This window comes from Myiozetetes cayanensis, unplaced genomic scaffold (assembly GCF_022539395.1).
Source record: "Myiozetetes cayanensis isolate MyiCay16 unplaced genomic scaffold, myiCay2020 scf3, whole genome shotgun sequence".
NCBI classification, from domain to species: domain Eukaryota; kingdom Metazoa; phylum Chordata; class Aves; order Passeriformes; family Tyrannidae; genus Myiozetetes; species Myiozetetes cayanensis.
In genome coordinates this window covers 54,366,740-54,382,290 of record NW_026087521.1, presented here as the reverse complement: position 1 = coordinate 54,382,290, position 15,551 = coordinate 54,366,740, and the positions used below count along the sequence as shown (strand labels likewise).

General features: G+C 46.4%; 1 protein-coding gene across 1 annotated transcript; it reads right to left on the bottom strand.

Annotated features, from left to right (window-relative positions):
• Positions 1–6,227: 6,227 nt before the first annotated feature.
• On the bottom strand, positions 6,228–14,204 carry CKAP4 (cytoskeleton associated protein 4). Its single transcript, XM_050323992.1, has 2 exons — positions 13,819–14,204; positions 6,228–9,310 (listed from the first exon to the last, which is right to left on the bottom strand). The coding sequence occupies exons 1-2, from the start codon at positions 14,161–14,163 to the stop codon at positions 7,979–7,981; spliced, it is 1,677 nt and encodes a 558-aa protein (XP_050179949.1). The 5' UTR covers positions 14,164–14,204; the 3' UTR covers positions 6,228–7,978.
• Positions 14,205–15,551: the final 1,347 nt, after the last annotated feature.

The window sequence follows — 15,551 nt, the reverse complement described above, 5'->3', positions numbered from 1 at the left end:
CTTAAAACAAAAGTATCATTGAAGAGAGACTAATAAATCACCTAGTGACTAGATTTTTTCATTTGTAGTGAAGAACTCCTCTCTCAAACCAGGTCGCCCTGACAAGCCCGTCCCTGTGGTATTAACAAAGTACTTCAGGATGTGTTTATCTCTACTAAGTACAAATTTCAGAGGGACCTAAGCACTTCAAATTGGGTGTCAGCACTTTGGCTGGGAGTTCTGACTTGCTGCTGGGAGAGTTAGCTGCTGGCCTGAGCCTCCAGCCCCCCTTTGTCCATACAAACCCATAGTAAACCCCTGGTTCTGCTTTCTGGATGCAGACTGGAAGAGAGGAAAGAAGCTCCTCTGGGTTCCTCTGCCCAAATACGTAGTTAACCCCCCATTTTTAAGGGTTGTATTTAACAAATAATACCACTATCTATTTATTGCCAACTGCATTATAAGTATTCCCTGTCCATACTGAAAGAATAGAGAGAGGAAATAGAAGATCCCTTGCCTTATAAACCAATAAAGCTCCCAAAGCACTGGAAAATGTAACATGAGGCTGGAAAGCAGTACAAATCTATTCTTGTTGGTACTTGCAAATTTTGCTTTGTAACTGAATTCCTTACCTTCCCCTATCCCTGTCCCACACGTAACCACTCCAATGACTAAGGAAATCAACAGAGAAGGATCAGTGTCTACGGACCTTGGATCTTATTGCATGAAAGATGTGATTCTACTGAAGACAAGGAGGGGAGGATGCAGAAACACCTAAAGTTAACATAAAAATGTAACAGGTGCTATGGTTGCCGCCTTGGACTGGATCTCTCTGCTGTGCCTCACTGCTTTTGCACACCTTGTCTTTGTCCCTCTTCTTTCTTTGGTTGATCAGCACCTTTGGGCAGCAAGTCTTATGTCTGACTATACAGTGGACTGAGGGAGCAGTGACATAAAGGACAGCTGTAGCCTGCACCCTCACTTCCTACAGCTCCAGAGCTGAATTTTTCCCTGTGTTGCTAGCGGATAACTCAAATGTGCATGTGTGATAATACACTCTGAATGGTCTACACTGTCTCATGGCCCGACTTAATAAAATTGGTTCCTCTGAACCCCAAGGAGGCCATGAGGAGTCATCCCACTGTCTCTACAGCTGCTGCAGCTTTAAAACCCCAGTGACTTAGGGAGGAGGACCAGGGCTGTTCCCAGTAGTGTCCATAACCTGCAGTCACTGGGAGGCTGTGACATTCTTCTGGAATGCTGTAATGCAGTTTGATCACAGAACACATTCAACTACAGAGGTACTTTTCATGCTCTAAGAGGTTATTATCACCTCAGTTAATTATCTGTAAGGATTCAGGCTCTGGCAAACCTTAATTATCCTTCCATCAATCTCATGCTCACAAAAGCTTAGTAGGGCTATTTTTAGCAGTACAAATATCTCCTTCCTGAATGGAAAAGCTGCTCTTTTTCTTGCATATCTTATTTTTAAATGTTAAACACATTAGACAGAACCAAGAGGGTTTTCTTCCTCTCTTAGAAACCATCCTAAGAATGTATAATCCTTAATGGATGTGCTAAAAACAATACTATCTTCAGACCTGAATGTATGATGTTAGAAATCTGGTATGGGGATGAGGTAAAAATGATCAGAATGGGGTGCTTGAAGTCCACATTTAATCCTACAAAATATGCAATTGGGAGAGCAGTTTGATGCCCAGAGCATTCCAGTGGACAGGTGCCTAAATAAGTCTTCTCATCCAGCGCCTGTTAGGATAGGGTTTGAACCTCTGGGCACTGGCATTATATGCTTGATGTAGGAATAACAACAGCTTCATTCATTCAGAGCACTACATTCATCAACCCTTTTGTTTCTAGCTCTGAGGGTTGTGATGGGATCTCTGAAGGCATCAACTGAACATGTACCAGTGCAGCTACTCTGCCTGAAACTCCAGGCAGCTGGAAACAGCATTATTGAGGAGGCTGTCCCTCAGTGAGGTGTTTACTCTGGAGCTTAATGATGAGCATTGGACTGTCTCACTTGTTAGTCTTTTGAACAGAAATAGCCAGTAAACATGCCTTGAGGCCCAGCCTGCTTCCCCAACACCATAAACCACATTTGTTTAAATCATAAACCACAAAAGCCAGTACTATCTTCTCTGATAATGTTCTTATGCTGCTGTGTCGAGACCCTGAGAAGGAAACTTGAAAAATGAAAGGCTTGCTCAGTATGGCAAGATCTGTTAGCTAGTAGGTATTCTGGTAGCAACTCTGATGCACTCTTAGGAAAGGAGAGGATTTTTTGAACTTGAGGTATTGGAAATTATTGCTGGATATGTTACACATTTTTCTCTGTGCCTTTGGGTGAAGTGCTTTGGTCTTAATTTTGTACCAGGAAAGAAGAGTGTAGATACTGAATTCAGTGGGATGTGGATCAGGACCCTTGTCACTCAGTAATTTTGCAGTTTCCCATCTGGGTGGAAATTTTCTTTAAAACCTCACTGTTTCAATTCACAGACTTTGAGCACTCCACAGAGGTTGTCCAAAGGAAGCTTCCCAGGCTGCACAGATAGGATGTATCCTGCTGCCCTTCCCAGGTCTCTGCCTCACAAGCACACCACCTTGCAGGTTGGATCTCACTCCCTTGCAAAAACATTTTGAGGTTCCAGGGCAGGGAAGGACTCCTTAGTAAGGTTTTTTGGCCTGAGTGACACCAAAGTGTGAACTATGCAAACACACTCTGGGAACTGCAATATTTTGGTTTTATGCCACTAACAAGGATGCCGGTTCTCTATGTTTAGATCACGTCTCCTGCAGTGCTCTCTCTAAACAAGTGGCTCTGCAGTGGCTCTCATCTCATCTGGTTTTGCTTGTGACTTCAAATTATTACTGTAAATCAATTATAATTTAAGCATAATATTCTGCATCTCCATGATATGTGTATCCTGATGTGAAGTTTGGTGACAAGGGAGAAAAAGGAGGGGAAAAGAAACCATTATCAGAATTTTGTTTGAAAGTCAGAGCAATAAAAAAAACCCTGAAAATTTCAAGGTAACCCTGATTCTTTCTCCACTTGTTATGTTTTCCGTCCTTACTCATAACTCTAGGATTCCTTCCCAACCTCAACTTAAGCAATATTGACAGGAAAGGATTATCCGCTGGAATTTGACATATTTACATCTAGAGAGTGCCAAAGGAAAGTCTTTCTGAGTGGAACAAAGCCGGCCTTATTTGAACTAGCTTCTTCCTCTAGAATTGTGGATGGACATCAGGGTGAGGCCCAGGAGTTAACTGTATGATAAATATTTCCTCAAAACTATTTTTTTCTAAATAGGATACACAGTAAAATGAGAGACTGCTTCTTTGGCTTTTATTCCTGTCACAGTGAAACTGGAATCACTTGAGAAAAGATTTGTCCCCTTGATGCTAAGCACAGCATCAAGATAGCATCATGTTGGAAAATATTTTGAGATGTATTATTTGCATATCCGTGGCAGCCAAGGGAACACCTGCTCCATAAGCTGCAATATAAAAAAAAAAAAGGCAGAGTTCAGGGGTCTCTTTGTCTGAGGTCTAGCAAGCTACAACTGTGATGCTGTATTAACTCTGAATAGCTCTGGGGTTTAGTATTTGCATTATAAATGCAGGAATTATCGAGCTCTGCTCACATAAAGAGATTTCCAAGTTCTTTCACTGTGTGCATGAGCAAGCACTGACTCCAGAGAAGTTACATTATGTTGCAATAGATTATGTACTAGACACTCTGGAGAGGTTCTGCTATGTGACCAAGCAGAAAATACATTTCTTGCTTTGGTGTTCAAGACAGAATTGCCCTTTGAGCATCCTCGGACAGTGTTAGATCAAGTAGGTTCTTGGGCAAAAGAATCACTTTCTTTGTTCTGTGACCACCTCATGCCGGGATTTAAAAATAATTGTACACAAAGTCCCGAGTGTAAATATTCTGACTCTGATTTTTGGCACCGGTGCATTTCTGCTCATGGCTGGTGGACAGTGACATGCACGCAGGAAGGCCAGGACAAGCACTCAGAGGACCAACAGGGATTATCATCTCACGGTGCAAAGTATCACATACAAGCTGATATTAAACCCAAAACAACCGCAGCTTCCCCTTACCTAACCATTTATAAACCAAGCTGATGACGACACGATAAATGGGCCAGGGATCACTTATTAGCAAAATGGCAAAAAAGCTGCAGTTGCTTCTAGAATCAGCCCAGCAGAGGATGAGGGATATTTTGGGGCGGGGGGAGGTAATAGTGTAATAGGGCAGGAGAGCATTAAACAGGGCACACGGGCGGGTGCCGCGGAGGGACCTGGGGAGAGAAGTGGGGGGGCAGCTGGCGCCTGGCCTTTGCCAGCCGAAGGCGCCGGGCCGGGCATCTTTCCGAGCCCTGCCTGGAGAAGGAATTCCAGAGGCTCGGACGGGCGGGAGCACAGCCCGCCCGCCGCCACCGGGGGGCGCCCGCCGCCACCCCTGAGCCGGGCCGCGCCCTCCGCCCCTGACGGGGCTCGTCCTTCACTTCATCCCCCCCTTCCCTTCAATCCTCCCTCCGCTTTTCCCGGGTCTAAATAGGCCCAGTTTTTCAGTCTCTTCTCTTGGAATATCTTACCTTTGATCATCACCAGTTTTCTCCTGGAGGGTCTCTCCAGCCCAACCACTCCTTTGCTGCAGTGCTTCAAACTGGACAGAGCCGAGCAATGTTTTTGGGCTGCTGTGGTGTTTGTACATCTCAGACAGACTTTTCTCCCGTGGTCATTTAACTTCTCTGCAGTTTTGTTTACAGTACCAGCTATGTCAAATAAGATGATAAAAAGACTAAATCACTAATCCATGTTTTAATGAAACTTCTAACACACGCATTTAGGCCACCAGACACCCTTCTTGGTTATTTCACTTGAGGCGGTGATTGAAACCCTGCTGGGAGAAGTCCAGGCAGCAGCACAAGATTTATCTCCACATTTGCAAACACAGCTATTTGGGCAAGCCCTTTCAAGAGCAATCAAGTCCACATTGCCTCAGTGCAATGGTTTCTCCCTGCATGAGAACTGAAAATGAAGGCAGACGTTAATGAACCAGCTAGATCAATACCTCATCAATCAGGTGGACAGTTTCAGCTGAAATTTGTTACTGTAACGGCACATTACTGATGAACTACTAATAATATAAAGGAACACTGGTAATAGAGTGTCTTGCTTGAGACCTTCTCTACTATTTTATTACAAAGTGCAAGAACAACAGGAAAGGGCAGCACTAGGACTGCACGTGCTCTGTGAGCATTTAGGAGGGAATTAGAAAATGTTTGTATCGGATGAAAATGTCAAGCCAAATATAAAAACTGAACTTCCAGCCTGCCAAGGGATCCTTGTCTCTGTGCCTGCCTCCAGACACATCATTATTTATGGAGAATTATTATTCTTAGTGAAAGAAATAATTTTAATAGCTTGCCATAAAAATTAAGTTACTAGAAGTGTAAATAGTAATTTTTTTTAATCTTTGAGATCAAATACAGCCCTACTGCACTGCTGGCTTTACAGCCTAAGTTCCATTATCATGCAGCTACTACCCTTTAAAGTCACTTTGTGCCCTTTGCCAGCTTGTTGTCAACACGTTGTATCAAATATCTTTAAACGCAAGAGCTTGGGTGCTCACCTGCCCTGTTGAGCGTATGTATTTTAGTAACAATTAGCTACTTCTGTGACTTCAGCCTCAAGAATTTCCAGGATATGATGATGCCCATACTCCTGAAAACACCCTTTCCCAAACTTTCGAAAGGCAGACATCCATCATGCACCTGGTATCAGTTTATGGGCCTTACAATCCAGCATTCAAAGCTAAGCAGAAGGAACAGCTTTGGAAAGACTGCACAGGTTCTTGCAGCACATTGTTTCTGTTCTACATGCTTTGGGCATGGTGAAAGTCTTACCAAGGCCTCGCTAGTGTGTCTGACATGGCGCTCATTCATTGCATAGGTCATGTATTTCACACCTCACAACCACCATCTTGGGCTTCCAAGCCCAGGAGTCAACATTGCTGTGTTGATCTGACTAAAGCCCCGTTTTCAAGAATGGGCTTGTAACCACAAGAGGTAAGAGCACCTCCACATCCCCCCATGGCAGCTGAGACCAAATGCAGGGCTGCAGCACATCTGCTGCTTCCCCAAGCCCTTTCCTCTACCCCACTAGAAGCATCCTGGGAAACACAACAGTAAGTAAGCAGTAATCAAAAAAAATGTGCAAAGAATATTCCAAATGTTTATTATGTATTAAAAATACTGCAAATAAGCCATACAATTAATTTCACAGTAACCTAAACAACATTGTTCAAGAACTCGAGAAGTCAACAAAGAACAGTGCACTTCCAACAGTGACAACAGTTACCTTAATGCCATGGGTCCCTCTTTCTTTGCCAGCAATCCTTTCCTGTTTATAGTGGGAACAAAACTAGATATGCTTCAGTATCTTATTTACCTAGGAGAACTCCTTTTCACCTGTGCTGTTCCCACAAGCACATTACTTCTGGGAGATGTAATTTCTAGGAATTCTTCATCTAACATAGTCAAGGATCTATCTAGTGCAGGCTGAGGTGGGCATGATGCCCATGACCTATTTCCAAGGTATTCATGTGCACACTCCTTTACCAATTCTTTGGAAAGAGTTCAAAAGTAAACTTGAAATACTATAAATCCTCTCCAAAAAAACAGAAATCCAAAAAACCTCCATGAGAAAGTGTTTTTTAAAAGAGCATCTAGAGAATTATGACACTTCCTCCTCACTCTCAGCCATCTCCTAGAAGGATCCTTTGCTACCAATGCCCCAGCCTGATGACAAAAATGGTGACAAGAATCAGGCACCAAGTCCTGAATATGTAACAAGAGTTCAGGTCACTGTCAGCTGTGTGAAAACTTGGAAACGTATATGCCATAGAAGCAATTCTGCTGATTTCATGGTGATTTTCCTTCTTGTGTGTTTTGGAGCGTATTATTATTGTTGTTAGCATGCTTGTTATATATGGAACACAACGGGTGCAATTTCGGTCCTTCTCTTTTCTCATTCAAATCTGTGATCATTTTTACAGAGAAATCCTGTATCAAAGACCAAATTAGGCCTACCCAGGAAAGACACAGCTTCATCATGTAAACAGTCTAAAAATATGACAAAAGTAATTAACCCCATCCTTCCGATGTCCCTTCCAAGCACCAACCTTCTGCACCAGCAGCTAAAGATGCTGGCAAAGAAGCCTGTGATCACAAAGAATCAACCTCTCCAGCCACGTGGTGGAACCCATCTCTTAGGCCTTAGCCCCAAGCAGTGCCGCTTACCTCAGACTTGTGTTAGCTCCCGGTACAGATTAGGGACTCACAGAAATCTACTACAGCTCAGCTGACACCTGGTAAACTGGACACATGGCCGAGTCCCCAGTGCTAGAAACAGATGAGGTGCTTCAAACGTGCTCCACACTTAAATTTACCACAGTAAATAGTTTAAGACAGGGTGTAGTTTTGCTCATTTGTTTCTGAAGCCAAAACATACCAGTAAAATCCTCAGTGTGTACAGCAGTGTGCTTTTGGCACCAGAGCAGCTGCAGCCCTCCTGTGGGGGATATCTGGTGTCATAGTGTGAAACACCTTCCTGCCATTAAATGTGTGCCCATGCTAACGAGGCTGTAATGCCTTAGTTACACCATTACAGTTACAGCGGTACAACTTTATAGAGAAGACGAGCCCTTAGAAACTCAACCCCCAACTAAACTCGTGTTTTCTTAAAACAGAATTTAAGGAAAAACAAACAAACAAACAAACAAACAACCCCCCAAAACACTACACAGAAGAGATATAAAGGAAATAAGCAGAACTGTCTCTATTATTAAAGTATTCTCATTCTCTTTGGAGGTATCAAATTGCTTTTAAAAAGAGTAAAAAAATGGGGCATACAAAAGCTATTTTCCTTTATCCATTATGTGCCCAAGAAGCACTGCTGCCTAAACTTTTTCATGTATTTTTTCTACTTTCACAAACAACCTTTCCAGATCATTCCTCAGGTCATCTATTGAGCTCTTCACAGACTCTAAGTTGTTCTCATTACTTTCTATTTTCACTGAGTAGGCGACTAAACTATCCACTGCAGTTCTTATCATTTTCAAATCGGAATCAACCTGGCTAACAGAAGATCTCAGTTCATCTACAGAGCCTTCCACAGAAGAAAACTTTTCAAGGTAGCCTTGAGAATGTGCTTGATCTGCCTGAAGATTTCCTTGATCCAACAAAGTACTAATTTGCTTCTGGACATCCTGGAGAGCATCAGAGGATGGCAGGTCACTGATGCTTCTCCTTAAGTTTTCCACATCGTTGTACAGCGAGGTCTGTGCTTCACCAAGACTTTTCAGAATGTCTGTGACTGAAGTTACATCAGTGTTTGAGAGACCCTGAAGGGTACTAATGCTTTGTTGTAGGGTACTGAGTTTATTCTCATATTCTGCCTCCTTAGAAAAGAAAGATTGCAACTTTTCACTGCTTTGAGCAGCAACAGAAGTTAGAGACTCCAGGCTGTCTTCTATATGCCTCAAGCGAGACTCCAGTCCTTCACTGTTCTTCCCAAAAGTTTCTAATGCTCTTCTGAAGAGTTCATTATCTTCCCATTTGTTGAGGTCAGCTTTAACTTGCAGTAAATCTTCATCAAGTCTTTTAATGTCACTAGGGAGCTGCATAATTGAATCCTCAGCTCTCAGAACTTTCTCTTGTAAAGCTTTTAATGACAGGTGTTCAGTGTCTGCAGCCTCTTTGAACTTCTCATGTTCTTGTTTGAGGTTGACTAGCTCTTTCACTTCAGTATAGACATCAGACTCCATGGAGTCTATTGTACTCTTCAAGGTCTCTATGTCCTTTTCTTTGATTTTCATGGATGCTTGCATCTCATCAAAAGCATCTTTTAGCACCTTAATTTCATGTTTATACACATCTGCCTGTTCTAGTGAACCAACCTTTGTTTTCATATTATTGATTTCATCTTGGCTCCTTTGCTGGACTTCAGTGAATACTGCAATGTTATCATTTATAGATTTTGTTAACTCTGTTAGTCTCTCTTCCACTGTGTTTTCCAGAGATGTGAAGTCTCGCTCCCTTGCATCCTTCACCATGTGGATGCCATCAGACAAGTCTTTCAAAATTTCATTTTGCAGCTTCTGAAGCACTTCACTGATCCGGTTTATTTCACTCTCCCCTTGTTTAACAGCCTTCTCGGTAACCTCCTGCTTCTGCTGCACAATTTTCATCATGGATTCAAATTCTCCAAATGTGGTTTGAAGAGAACGTACCTAAAACAAAAATACACATGGTTAGTACCTGTAATTTTATCCTTTCCCTTTTGATCCTTACAGTCCTTGTTACCAAAAAAATGATCAATTTGCAATCCTTCGTGCTCCCTACCTGAAGTGACCCTATGGCATACAGGTATGGGAGGCATAAAAAGGCCGGCTTCTAGAGCCTTACAGCTCTATTATAGATACATACACCTTCTGCTGAGGATCCCTGGCCTCACTGACCTGTCATAGACGATCCAGCAAGTCCATGGCAGTGAAAAAGGAATTCAAGTCTCCAGACTTTGCATACAGACCACAAGTCCATAAGGGAGGAAAGGGAGGGGGGATAAAAAAGCCAAAAGAACATCTGGCATCAGCTTCTGAATATAGAAAAGCTGGGATTACACTTTATCAGGCAATAATACCAAAGTCCAATTCCTGATCATGAAAAATGAGTTTTACAGTAGACAAAAAAGAGCGACAGGAAAAATTAGGGGGAAAAGAGAGCTAGGATGGACTGAGGAATGGCAGCAGTAATCATGACATTTTCCTGCTACGAGACACCAATGACGACACAACAGATTTTTCTTGTTGAGTATTTTTTAAAATAAAAAAAATTAGAAAGGCTTTAATGTTATAAATACTTAGTACCTCATTATTCTCGCTCCTGCACACACCCACGTGCTCTCAGTGAACAGGGCTCACCCCTGTACACAGGCAGAGAACAAAGGTGCAGCAGCTGCCAAGGGGCCTGCCTTGCATCCAGCTCAGGCTAACAGAAAGTTGCTACCACTGGATCAGGTAGGCTATTAAACCTCCCAATTACAAAAACTATCTTCACAAGTGGTTTTGGTAGCAGGAAGAGGGAGAAGGTCAAGGGGTGAGCGGCCACCACATTCATTTACTTTCACGTTCAAAGAAGTCTCAAACAGAGAATTACTTCATTTTGAGGCCAAGCAGAGTATGAGTCTCAAGACTGATGGGTGTGTGGGTTGTACCTTTTTCAACTTTGTAAAGACACGTAAGAACTCCCACTGGCTGCAACAGGAATCCATCACAGAGAAAATACCTCGAGGCTTTGGCAGGATGGCAAGTGCTGAGTAATGCATGTTGCCTTGCCTCATACTACTCCCTGTGTCTAAGGGGTATATTAATCAGTCGTGCCACATGCACTGCCATGTTTACTGATTAGATACACAGCTGGAGGGGTGGTTTTATTTTATAAATAGAAGTAAGTATATTTTATACAGTCTTGGAAAGAAACATACAGAGCTCTCTCTTTTTTCTTTGCAACTGAAGGAAGCTCCAGCAGTTCCCAGTCTGACTCTGAACCTAGAAATTGTTTTCAAAAGACCTAGCAGGCCTCCTAACTAGAAATTAAGTTATTGTTATGTATTTTTACAAATCCCTGGCCATATCCTCTTTAGTTTTCATGGAAGTCTACATTGTGTAAGGATTGTAGAGTTTGCCATGAGACTTGCCCTTGCTTCAACAGATCACTCCACTTTGAGGAATATCCATAAAGGTGACATCTTTTTTCCTACTCTTCTGTAAAAAGGTTTCTAATAATTTTACATTCCCTACACTGACATTTCAGCGTTCGACAATTCTCTAGTGCTCCCACACCAAACTAGAAATGAGCTAAGGAGAAGGGGTGGAGAAAGTAGTACTGCCATACACATTGAAGCTGGGCACCAGCTATTAGACAGATTTACCAACCTCATTTTCATTACATCTTAGTTGTCATTCATTCTGATTCTTTCCCCAGAGAGGTTATTCTGTATCACTCTAAATGGACTTTAGAAATCTTACGGGAGGGCACAGGAAAATTCTCCCCCTCTTATGATAGAATTTATTTTCTTTCATGCACTCCAACTAAATCATCAAATTTGTATTTGCAAGTAACTATCTTCAATTGTTAGTCTAAGAAAAGGCATCAGAAATAGTCAGAATGCTCCAGAGGGCCAGGTCCCTGCTGCTGTATGACTGATAGAGACAGATCCCATTCCTCCACAGTGGAAGTACCTGCTCCTCCACTGCCTTCAGGCAACGCTCATGGTGTAAAAGTTGAAGCTATTCTCCCACACTTCCAGCTGGACCAGCCACTTGGAGATCAGTGAGCTCTGATATAATAAAATGGGTCTTCAAATTAGACCAGCTTCTAATCTGATATGTCCAAAATAAGAGCCACCAGGGCCCAAAGCAAACCCCTTGCACAAGAGGGGTAAAACTCACAACTTCAAAGCAGTAGTTCATATTCACTACGCAGTGGTTTGTGTGTGCACCTGCATATGAGTTTGCCTGTTTGCTGTACCTGGCTGGTAAGGTTTGAAGCTATAGCCCTTGAAATATTTAACATCGCATATAGGATATAAAAATGTATCTACAGCTAACGACTGTGTCTTCCCTAACTGGTCATACTATCTCGTGTTTAAACACTAAACGACCTTGGCCTCTCTGAGAATGGTGCTACCTTAACGACTAAACTGCCACATCATTTCCTTTCTCCTTGATGTGTAAAGCAGATGAGTTTACACAATGCTTACTCCTGACAGGAGCTCCCTGCAGTCAAAGACTGAAGGGCAAAGCCACACAGCAACCTGCACTGACCACTTTCTGCAAGTACAATGCAAGATCCTTCACCTCTGTAAAGCAATGAAATACAGACTGGTCTCCCCTCCTTCAAGTACATTCTTCTGTAACGATAACACCAAACCCACAGCAAGCAAAACTTTCAAGGTTACACCGAAACTCTGTGTGACCTCTTTCGCCCACCTTTAATTCTTGCACTGCTGTATGTCTAACATCAGCCATCTGCTGTACACAGGCAAATAAGTTTCAGTTTTCTTTGAAATCAACTATTTATAAACTTCCTAGAATATAGGAAGTTTATAAATACACCTATATTTACAGTATATACTCTCTTAGAATATGTAACATGTACCTATGATTTTCTGCAATGATATGGAGATGGGAGGCAGCAAATTGTACCCGTTCCTTTGCTTGGAAGTGCTTATATACTGCCCATACATCTGGGTTCTATACTCATGTACTATAGTTTTACATCTTGCAATTGCAATTTCTTCCTTCCTACAAACAGTCTATAAAAATGCCTTAAAAACTAGTTAAAAGCAACCTTTGCTAGTTCCAATCATGGCCCTGTCAACAGTGAGTAAAACCCCCACGATTTAAAATTAGCTTCAGAAACAGCACTATAGCCCTGAATTTTACACCACCTTTCCCGTCCTCACGCAAGTTTTCCTTTCCCTTCTCACTGTATGGGAAACACCAAGACTGACCTCCACGTGTGCAGGCTGCTGTGCTTGTGGAAGTACTACTGAACAGGATCTCTGAGAGTGCCTGTCCCCCTCCCTGTCCCCCCATCACCAGACCAGGCCCAAGCTCGCAGGGAACACAGGGAATCTGCATGGTTTGCCATGCAGAGAGCAGTCAAGCTGAGACAAAAATTTCCTTTTCTTTGATCTGACTCAGTCATAACTTTACATACTGCCTTCCAACCAATTTACCTACTCCCTAGACAGGAGCCTGGTCGCATGTTGATGATATGCATTCATAGATGCCATTTTTGAAGGTTTTAGGCACCCTAAGATGTATTCAGATGGCCAGCGCTGTTTGTGAAACTCTAGATGAGAGGCTAGTCAGGGCCTGAGTGAAAAAAATGAGGAGGGAAATGAGCATTTATTTCACTTCACTTGAGCCACACCCTGTGCCAACAACTTCACGGCTCTTCCAGGGTCCTGGACTGCCTTGAACACTGCATCTCACTCCCTTGGCCGGAGACAGCAGCAGGAACGTGGGAGGCAGGGTACAGCAGGAGCAGCGTTTCTGGCACAGCCTCTGCTGCTCGGTGAAACTGACATGGGTTTTGTTTTCTAGAGCGTGTAGAGACATCGAGACAGGACCCTGCCACGTCTGACGGCGCTGCCACACCGTGTCCCTTGGCACACACGGCTGCCCGCCCGATGCGGCAGCAACGAGCCGCCCCGCTGGGCTGAATGATTTTCGGGCCTCGGAGATTCAGAATTACGGGCCGCAGGCTCTCTCGGACCGGCAGGTCTGCACCGCTGCCAACACGTAAGCGTGCGGGCTGCATTCCATAAAATGGCTTCAGGCCCAGGCCCTGGAAAAGCGAGCTGGGGGCTGCGCCCACCGCCGCGGGGTCCCGTCCCGCCCCGTCCCGCCCAGCTCCGCCGCCTGGCAGGGATTTCTTGCTGCACTGAGGCCACGTTTGCAGGCACGGGGGAAACCGCGGCCCTGACTCCATCTGCCCCTCTAATGCCATGAGAGCATCTTTGCGGGAGCACAGAAGGCGATAGGAGGGCCGGGGGGGGAGCAGGACAGATTTGCCTTCCCGCAAGCCGGGCCATGCGACCGAGGCCCAGCTCCTCATTCAAGGGGCGAACCCCACGTCCTACCCCCCGCCCCACCGAGCAGCAACCGAGCGGCCCGACGGCGCCCGGCCCCCTCCCGCCCGCCCCCGGCGGTGCCCGGTGCCGCGCTACCTTCTGCACCACGGCGTCCAGAGTGCCGGCCAGTTCCTGCCGCTGCCGGACCGAGGCCTCCATCTCCCGGGCGCTCCGCCCGACCTCCTCCCGCAGCTGCTGCACGTACCAGCCGGCGGGCAGAGCGGCTCCCAGCACCACCGCGGCGCCCAGCAGCAGCGCCCAGCCGCGCCGGGGGCCGGCGCCGGAGCGGCCCCCCCCGCCGGCCCTGCCGCCCCGGCCGTGCCCCGCCGCCGCCGGCTTCTTCGCCGCCGGCTCCTCGGCGCCGCCGGGCTGCGCGCCCTTCTCGTTGGCGGCGGCGGGCGGGCTGCCCCCCTTCGCGCCCCGGTGCTTGGCGGCCGACATGGCGGGACGCCGCCGCCGTCGTGCGGAGAGCGGGAGCAGCGGGAGCGGGCGAGGGAGGGAGGCAGGATGGAGGGAAGGCGGGGGCGCCGGCCCGGGCAGCGCCGCACTCACCGCCCCGCCCCGGCCCCCGCCCCGGGGAGCCGCCACGCACACGGGGATGGGCTGCGGTCCGGGCCGGGGGGCAGACGTGGCGCACACGGGGCCCGCGGGAGGCAGCGGGACAGGGGAGCGGCGGGCGGGACGGAGAGACGGCCCCTGCCCCACCCCGCAGTGACAGACCCTCTGCCGGCCGCGACACCTGGCGCGGGGCTCTGGGAGCGGGGTGCGCCAGGGCCTCCACACTCGCAGCCTCCGGCCCCCGGGTGTCCCCCAGCCCAGCCTGGTCCCGCTGCCAGTGTTTTAGCCCTCCGTGAAGTTTTGGGTGGCAGAGCACAGCGGCTTTGCGCCGACGCAACTTGTGTACTGCTGGGTTATGATTTTGGCTGGAGTGACTGCAGCAGCTCCGGAGTGGCTGAGAGCAAGGCGTGGAGAAAAAGTTCTTTTCTCCATCCGCAACCCTTCCATCCCCCATCCCGTTTCTAATAGCTGTAGAGCAGAGACTTGGCATCGGGCTGGTCCCTGGGGCTCCCAGCAGCTGCCCTGGCTGGCAGGAGCGCTCCTGGCCCGACACCAGTGCCCACCGCTCACAGACGGCTTTGTCCGAAAGGGAGAGGAGGCTCAGCACCGCGAGTGCCCGCGGAGCCTTTCCACCCGAGCGTGCTCCTTTTCCTCCCCACGCCGACAGTAGCCCGCTGCCTTCATCTTCCCGATGGAGCGAGTCCCGGCCCAGGACAGGATAGGGAAGGCTGAGCAGGCCTTCTCCCTGCGCCGCTGGCTCCAGCTGGAGCCCCGTGTGCGCAGCACAGGCTCCCGCTTGAGTTCTTCGTGCTCTCCGTTTTTCTCCTGCGAATGAAGAGGCGGAGGGAGGTGAAAGCTGAGTGATTAGCACATGCCGGCAAGAAAAGGAGCGTAGGGAAGGAGAGAGCGGGGCAGATCAGAGGGATAAGGTGATGATGGTTCAGGAAACAGTTTATTGTGCATTATATTAATCAGCAGTCAATGCGGGGGGGGGGGGCGATGCATCTGATCGTGTTGCTGAGGATCCTTATGGAAAAGAACTGGGTGGGCTTCAACTCGCAATTTTAGGGCACTGGTAACAGAGGGTTGGATATTTCTACATGGTGGAAAGGGGAGGAGAACGTGCACTACACCTCTCTTCAGGTAAAATGGAGATAGCATATGGGAATTACTTTAAAACTTCTTTTGAAAATCCCATAGATTTTCCAGCATCACAGAGAGCTGCTTAAAACCTTTTGAGAAACTGAGTAGTTGTGTCTTAAATTGTTATC

Excerpts from the sequence above, each read along its gene's own strand:
- CKAP4 (XM_050323992.1), bottom strand. The coding sequence starts at position 14,163 with ATGTCGGCCGCCAAGCACCGGGGCGCGAAGGGGGGCAGCCCGCCCGCC. Across the intron at positions 9,311-13,818 it reads TGGACGCCGTGGTGCAGAAG|GTACGTTCTCTTCAAACCAC; the intron begins GTAGCGCGGCAC and ends TTTTTGTTTTAG.